The sequence below is a fragment of the Embiotoca jacksoni genome, unplaced genomic scaffold (genome assembly GCF_022577435.1).
Source record: "Embiotoca jacksoni isolate LCO1_2020_lvr unplaced genomic scaffold, fEmbJac1.0.p SCAF_10, whole genome shotgun sequence".
Taxonomy (NCBI): Eukaryota; Metazoa; Chordata; class Actinopteri; family Embiotocidae; genus Embiotoca; species Embiotoca jacksoni.
In genome coordinates, this window is record NW_027185230.1 from 12,441,719 (window position 1) to 12,449,569 (window position 7,851).

A 7,851-nucleotide genomic window follows, 5' to 3' on the forward strand; every position below is an offset into this window, starting at 1 on the left:
TAAATACCTGAGAAGGTGCTGCGCCTATCCGGATGGCAGGTGGAGGTGGGCGGGGCCACGTGTGGAGGGCCCTCAGACTCCTGCAGGATTTAAATGTGACTTCAGAAATAATTGATTATATTTGTGTTGATAATGTGAGAGTGTTTAACTCCCCACATGACGCCCTGAACTTCGTCTTGCAGGAAACACACACCTGCCGTTTATTTTCTGTGACCTTCAGACAGAACTCGGGGATTAAAAACTCCCGAGGCTGTTCTGTGTTTCCAGGTTAAAAAAAACAACAACACCTGATCAGTTTTTTACTTGCAGATAAATCTGTGATCTGACAACAGAAATAAAAATGTAATAAAAAGTGTCATCGACGCTAGAAATACTTAATTTTTTTGGTCCAACACTTTAAAATAATTTTCACATTTATCAGAAAGTATCCGGTTTTATTATGTGACATTAAAGAAGCAGTTTAATCTCAATTTTCTTTTTTGATTTTCCTGCTGAAACATTAGTTTTTGAGAGATTTTTTTCCGTCAGATTAAATCTTCTCAGGAGGACTTTGACGAAACAGTCTGGAGTTTTTTTTGTGTTTACAGCTGAAGTCATTATGACTTTTTAAATTCTGATTTTAACAACTAAATATATCAGCTGACAGTAAAATGATTAGTGATTACAAATCAACCAGTAAATAAAGTTGCTGAGAAAAGCACTTCACTGTTTACTGACTGATTGTCAGATGTTATGATGTCATGGATTCAAACATGCAACAAATAATAATGATAATGATAAAGATAACTATAATAATAATAATAATAATAATGTTGCCGTTGACCTGAGAGCATAAATGTTTGGATTCTGTTTTTTTCTGGTTATTGAATCAGCTGATCAAATGTAATTAAATCATCAGACACCAGACCTCCTGCTGCTGTATTGATCAGGTGAATTAATCAATTAAAGTATTGACAGAAGATTAATAGAATTAAAATGTGAACATTTTAGTTTCTGTGACAGTAAACGCAACATCTTTAAATTCTTTGTTTCGCCACTGAAGATTCTTATTCGTGCTGCATCAACAGCTGATTAATGTCATGATGGATCAACATCCTGACTGATTGATCAGTTCAGCAGACGATTACTTGATTTTTAAGGAATCAAAATATATAAAGGAAGTCACAAAACTCTGAATTAAAAAAAAAAAAAAATCAGGAAAACATCTAAAAGTCTTTGAAAAATATTTCTATATGGAAAACAAAAAGAATAATACAAATAATAAGTTTACTACTGGGTAATAAATCATCATATTTTATCTGTAATAACGTGCAGCAGTTTGAAGCAATAAGACTAAATAACATGAAAAATACAAAAGTTATTAAAACCTGTTTGTTCAAAAGTTCAAATTTCTTTATCGATCAGAAAACTGATCCATGTTTAACATAAAAATACAGGGACTGAAACATGAAGCGTTGTCATGGTAACACCTGCAGAAATTATTTAAATCTGTAGAACAGATGTGAAAAGTTCCTCAAAAACTAAACAAGACGTTAAATATGATGTAAATATTTCAGACGTTAAAATCAAAAAGTCTGATTTTTGAATTCAATAACAGAAAAAGTAAAATAAATGAATATGAAGCAGCTTTTAAAAGACTCATGAACATCAGCAGCCAGGATGATGATGATGATGATTGCTGAGGAAGAGGTATAAATCTGCTCAGAGAATCTGGACCAATAGAAAGTGAGACAAAGGCGCCCCCTTGTGGTCAGTCTGCGGCAGCACAAAGACCTGCAGCTTTAATTCACTCTTGTCATGCAGAAATATTAAGTCTTCAATTCAAGTATTTCAACATTACAGTGAAGAGGAGAACACCTGGAATATTGTCCAATCAGAAACAAGCTGCAGTGATGACCGTGTGCACATGCTCAGTTACATAGATGTAACATGGATGACGTTTTTTGTTGATTCTGTCCTCGGATCAAATGTCTAGAAATCCAATTGAGTATCATCAGAATCTGTTTTCCAAGACAGAAATAAAAAATGTTTTACTTTATATTTTAATATTTTATTAATGTGTCATCTTGCGTTTAATCTGATCTGTTCTCATGTATTTTATTGTTAAATGACATTTTAACACGTTTTTATTTAAAGCTCTTCGAGCTGTTTTTTTTTTTTTTAAACTGCTTTACAAATAAAGTTTATGATTATTATTATTATGTAACACGAGTCAATCCAACAGCTCAGTTGAAAACACATCTGTTACATTCAGTTTCTTTTCATTTATATTTTAGTGTGGAAACATGTTTGTTATTTACATCGTCAGGAAGAGACAGAAAGACGGACAGAGACCGACAGGACAGACAGACTTCCTGCTGTGGAGAAATAAAATCGATCAGACCAGTCTGGCAGTCTTAACAATACTGAAAGTCATTAACATTATTAAACTATTTCTATTGACTTTATTTTAGATTTTATAATTTTTTTTCCCTGTTTAGTTCTTGTTGAAGGTCAAAGACCAGCAGAGTCAGAAAGCTAGTGTTTTGTTTTTGGTCTTCAGTCATAAAGAATCAATATCAGACAATTGGTGAATACTTATATTATATATATATATATATATTATAGAGCGATATATCATGTTTATATTTTGAGTATTGGATTGTTAATGTAATATTTGAGTAATGCTACAGCCGACTGAAATCTATTTAATGAAGCCACTTAAAGACACTGAAGTTTGTAATGTAGGAAACTGAACTGCTTATATAAATAAAGTTTTGGAAACTTCCTGTAAATGAAAACTGACAGGAAGTCTAATAAGTTAAAAAAAATATATAAAACCTGATCTGAAACAAACTGAAAACATCTGGAGGATTAAAGCAAGGTGAGAAAAATCCAGATGTTTGGATTCACTGAAATAAAGCTGTGATCGATAATTTGTCGATTGAAGTACCACGGCTGTTTTCGTTAGTTTCCCACAATGTGTGAAAGGCTTTTATTGTGAAGGGCAGCGGAGGTGGACGAGTTGATTGGGTGAAATAAAGCAGGCGGAGCCTCGGATTATAACTATCGATCTTTTATTGGATGATTTATTTTTTACTCCCGTGCCATCAGCTTCTGCTTCTTCAGCTTCTTCTGTGAAACCTGCGGAGGACAGACGGCGTCGTTAGAGCGTTACAGGAACAGCGTCAGGCGGCGGGCGCGTCGACGCTTGCCGCTCAGACGTCAACAGATTGTTTTCATGAGTGATCCAAAGGTGTCCTAAGTAGTCATCAGTGCAGCTAACAAACAAACAAACAAAGGCCCGGAGGAGGCAGAGCGTTCAGATATGCAGCAGGAAAACAGACTTGGATCACGTGATCCGAGCGCGTTTTCCTGCTGCCCGTCTGTTGGCTCCGCCCCCTTCCCCCTGCCCTTCATCCTGCGTACCTTCTTCTTCTGGGCCACCTCCTCCTCGGGTTTGGGAACGATTTGCTCCTTCTCGGTCAGGATCATCTCGATGTGGCACGGCGAGCTCATGTAGGGGTTGATGCGACCGTGGGCGCGGTACGTGCGCCGCCTCATCTTGGGCGCCTTGTTCACCTGGATGTGCTCGATGACCAGAGAGTCCACGTCCAGACCCTGAAACCACAGACGGGAGCGCGGTCAGAACCACCGGAACACGGTTCCTTCACGTTCCTCGGGCGGGGGAAAACAACGCAGCGAGGCTCTCGGCCAATCAGATCGCAGCCGACGGCCGTCTGACCGGAGAACTGACCCGACCGGCCGCAGCTCTGACACCGTTCGGGCCACCCGAGTGGCTGAATGGTACATCGCCACGGAGACGCCAAGACCAAACGAACCGACTCGGATCTAAAAGTCGGAGGAAGTGTTCATACTTTGAACAAACTAAAGGACCGACCGACATATTCAGTCTGGTTTTTTTTAAATTTCATTGATGGATTTATTAAATCTCGGTTACATCTCACCTGGTTTTTCTTGGTACATGTTTTTATGTTATTTAACTGAAGATGGAAATTAATTGATTTACATGACTACTTATTTCTGCATTTGAGTCGAGTGTTAGTTGGCATAACCGTGTAGTTTATTTTGGTATTTTTAGTTTTACTAATTCCCGTATTCCATGAAGGAACAGATGTGTGACGCTCTCAGACAGGTGTGTAACTCGGTGATCACAGACTGCTCAGACTCGTACTGTGTTTTCATGGTTCATCTAAAGGTGTCCTAAAAGGTCATCACTGCGGTCTGTTCCAGTCACTGAATCCACACCGTCTGTCATAAGTTTATGTTACGCATGGGATCGGACCTCTATGATGCATCGGTCTTGTCACCATGGTAACCGTCAGATTAAATCAAGAGTTCTACTCTTATTATTATGCATTATTCTACATGTTTTTATAAAAACTCTACATGTATTTATTGTTGTACATTTATATCTATTCTACGCAAATATATTATTCGACATATATTTATTATTATTCTATGCGTATTTATTTTTATTATACATATATTTTAATCAACTTGTAATTATGCTTCAACATTTTGAGAAATCTATTTCCTCTTGCTGAAAAAAGAACCGCGTGCAGTTATCTGGACTCTCAGACTGAGCTTCAGGTCAAATTTTGTCTTCTAACAAACGTATTTTATTATTATTATTATTATAATATATATTATTAAATAGTATCAGAAGTTCTTCCTGATGTGTCAGCGCCGGGGCACCACGTGACGCGACATGCTGCCGTCCTATTGGTCCTCCCAGGTGCCCTCGTTTACACGCACGCCGGCGGCCGCTCACCTTCAGCTCAGCGTTGCTCTCGGCGTTCTTCAGCATGTGCAGCAGGAACTCGGCGCTCTTCTTGGGCCAGCGGCCCTGAGTCCATCCGAACTGTTTGGCCTGAGGGCAACAGACGCGGTTAGAAAGAAGAGAGCGACCGACGGTGAGCGTCGGGGTCCGGTTTTCATCGCCGACATAAATGAACATGTCGTCCGTCTCTCCGTGATCTCACCTGGGCACAGCGGCCGACGCCTCCGTTGTAGCGGCGGAACGGGACGCACTGGTGCTTGACGATGACGTCCCTCAGGTACTTGTTGGCCTTGCGGATGTGCATGCCCTTGATGGCCTGAGCTGTCTCACGGGTGTTCTGTTAAAAAAAAAAAAAAAAAAAGGGGGGGGGGGGGGGGGTTCGAGATCGGTCATTCGTGTTCTGCCTCGCCGGCACCGCAGAAGAAGAAACACTGACAACACGAGATACCGAGCGCAACAAATAACTGCAAAACACGACTCAACCTACTGACTGTGTTATCAGAACCTTTAATACTTTAATTAACCGGACGTCTTCAGTCCAAACACACCGCAGAGGTTTGAGAACCGATCAGACCTGATCACTAGACATCAATATGTTCCCGCCTCTGACCGTCCGCTGCTTTTCTTGTTGTTAATGGAAGCAGTTTAACGACAACGCGATCCAACACCTGCAGACTTTTAAAGCATTGAACGTCTTTTAAAAACCAACGCGTCGAAACAAGTTCATCTGGAAACACACGGGCACCTTTAACCGGATCAAATTTGAAGTTTTAAAGCAGGATATTAAATGTCTTCATGAGAATCTGAGTAAACATGTTGCTGTATCAAGAGTTTCTGCAGGTTCTCAGTTTAATACAACAAACAGGAAGTAAACATCGGGACAGAATGACAATTTCTACAGTCTATTATTTAGACTAAACAACAAATTAGATGAACAGGTTTGAAGGAGAAAGTCGACGCCTGTTCGGATCACGTTTCCAAAACGTACATACGTGTAACTCGGGTGATCACAGACTGCTCAGACTGTTGTTTTGTTTTCATGGGTAATACAAAGGTGTCCTAAATGGTCATCACCGCAGTCCGTTCAGGGCTGATCACCGATTTCTGATGGTAATTATTGGTAAATCCCGACGTTTTTTGGGCAGGAAAACAAGCAGCTGCCAGACTTATAAGACTTTAGAACTCAGACTAGAGTCGGACAGACGACCCGTTTAAAGCTGCAGTCCCTCCAGGAAATCTGATCGCGTTAATCAACACAAGTTCAATCCATCTCCACTCTACTTTGGAGGGAAGCTTGCAAAATTATTTCTGCGCAGGAAAAGTTCCCTCAACAGAAGCATTTTTTTCCCCCCAGCTTGTATAACACAACACATTTGACATTATTAATAAACAAAATAACTTAATTTACGTATTTACTTAGCAGTTCTTCATCTTAAGTAACTGGGTTTGTGGGAAATGTGGTCTTATTTTATCTGTTCTGTAAAGCTACGTCACTTTTAGACCGGTTTTTTTCCCCTCATACTTTTAACTTTCTGCAAGATAAAAAAAAAAAAAAAAGACTTTACATTCCACAAAATATGTTGATCATTTTGATAAAAGCTGCTGTAAGCGACACTAAACTCCTGGAGGGACTGACACTCATAATATGATCAAAATGGAGCATTGAGGTTAAACAAACAAACAAACAAACAAACATGTGGCTTCTTCACCATCATATTCATCGTTACAGCAGCTTACCTTGAAGTGAACCCGCAGATTGGAGCCCCTCGACTTGCATGCTGAAACAGAATTAAATTATTAAAACCACAAACAGCAGATCGATCGCTCTGAACGTGTTTTATTTTTTATATATTTCGGTGGCTCAGATCATCGATTTATTTTCACGTTTTATCCAAAGGTGTCCTAAGAAGTCATCACAGCAACCGAGCTGAGCGAGCTCACACACAAAACAAACCGTGTACTCACATTTAGTCGGGTTCTCGGGGTCGAGAGAGTAGCGGACCATCTTCAGATATCTGGAGGAAGAAGAGGAGAAATGTTGAGAAAGTTAAAACGCGTCTCGGGCTCTCCGCGTTACTCCTGCTAGCTGTTAGCCTGTTAGCTTCCAGTCAGGTTTTCGAGGGCTGAGCACCGTCCACAACAAACCGGGAAACGGCCGTGAACGTTATAACTCACCGGAAACCGACACAGACACTAAAAAGACGCCGAGAGTTTCTGCAGTTAATTCAAATATGTCATTTAAGTCCCGTTTTTTGTTTTTTTTAATCGTCAGAAGAAAACCAACATGGCGGAGAGCTGCGACAGCCACCTCCACAAAAAGCCGAATAAAAACGGAATTTACGTTTTGTACGCGGAAATTTCACTTCAGCTCGAGAGATTACACAAAAACAACAAAAACCGGCAGGTTACAAGGCAGGATGGTGGAGATTTAATTCAGATTTAAGACGGATTGTGGTCCTCATGAGAGGGACTGAGCTCCTACCTCTGAGGGCCGCGGAGGGAAGAGGAAGTGTCAGCGGCGGCGCGCCTCTTCTTCTGCCTGCTGCAGCGTTCACCGCCCCCTGCCGGCCGGGAAGAGGGACTGCAACGCCCAGGGTGAGTCGCTGAGAGTGCGGTGAGGCGCACCGGACAGCAGGGGGCAATGTTTCACACTTTGAGGTAGGTAGATAGGTAGGTAGGTAGGTAGATAGGTAGGTAGGTAGGTATGTAGGTATGTAGGTATTTACTTTATTAATCCCCGAGGGGAATTTTTTTCGCTACAGCAGCATACAGAAGCAATAAGATAATAATATAAATAATAGAATAAAAATAATAGAATAGAATAGAATAGAATAGAATAGAATAGAATAGAATAGAATAGAATAATAGAAAAGCAATAAAATAGCAGTAAATAGCAGTACAAAATATAAAATATAAAATGCACAGTATATACAGTACATTATATATCTATATATATATTATATACAAACAAACCAAGAAACACAGTCAACATATATATGTATATATATATATACACAGTACAGTATATATCTATATATATTATATACATAATATGTACTACAATATGT

General features: G+C 39.8%; 1 protein-coding gene and 4 non-coding genes across 5 annotated transcripts; all 5 read right to left on the reverse strand.

The window, feature by feature from the left end:
• Positions 1-3,039: 3,039 nt before the first annotated feature.
• rpl17 (ribosomal protein L17) lies at positions 3,040-7,288 on the reverse strand. Its single transcript, XM_069167339.1, has 7 exons — positions 7,266-7,288; positions 6,749-6,798; positions 6,521-6,561; positions 4,986-5,120; positions 4,775-4,873; positions 3,409-3,600; positions 3,040-3,123 (listed from the first exon to the last, which is right to left on the reverse strand). The coding sequence occupies exons 2-7, from the start codon at positions 6,786-6,788 to the stop codon at positions 3,076-3,078; spliced, it is 555 nt and encodes a 184-aa protein (XP_069023440.1). The 5' UTR covers positions 6,789-6,798; positions 7,266-7,288; the 3' UTR covers positions 3,040-3,075.
• LOC138212579 (small nucleolar RNA SNORD58) lies at positions 3,193-3,260 on the reverse strand. The gene has a single exon (XR_011179465.1). It is a non-coding gene; the product is annotated as a small nucleolar RNA SNORD58 (small nucleolar RNA).
• Positions 4,158-4,223, reverse strand: LOC138212585 (small nucleolar RNA SNORD58). The gene has a single exon (XR_011179466.1). It is a non-coding gene; the product is annotated as a small nucleolar RNA SNORD58 (small nucleolar RNA).
• LOC138212573 (small nucleolar RNA SNORD58) lies at positions 5,797-5,862 on the reverse strand. Its single transcript, XR_011179463.1, has one exon. It is a non-coding gene; the product is annotated as a small nucleolar RNA SNORD58 (small nucleolar RNA).
• On the reverse strand, positions 6,640-6,705 carry LOC138212566 (small nucleolar RNA SNORD58). Its single transcript, XR_011179462.1, has one exon. It is a non-coding gene; the product is annotated as a small nucleolar RNA SNORD58 (small nucleolar RNA).
• Positions 7,289-7,851: the final 563 nt, after the last annotated feature.

Coding starts and splice junctions, on each gene's coding strand:
- rpl17 (XM_069167339.1), bottom strand. CDS start 6,788: ATGGTCCGCTACTCTCTCGACCCCGAGAACCCGACTAAAT. Junction 4,874..4,985: donor GCGTCGGCCGCTGTGCCCAG/GTGAGATCACGG, acceptor TGTTGCCCTCAG/GCCAAACAGTTCGGATGGAC. Junction 3,601..4,774: donor AGAGCAACGCTGAGCTGAAG/GTGAGCGGCCGC, acceptor CTGTGGTTTCAG/GGTCTGGACGTGGACTCTCT.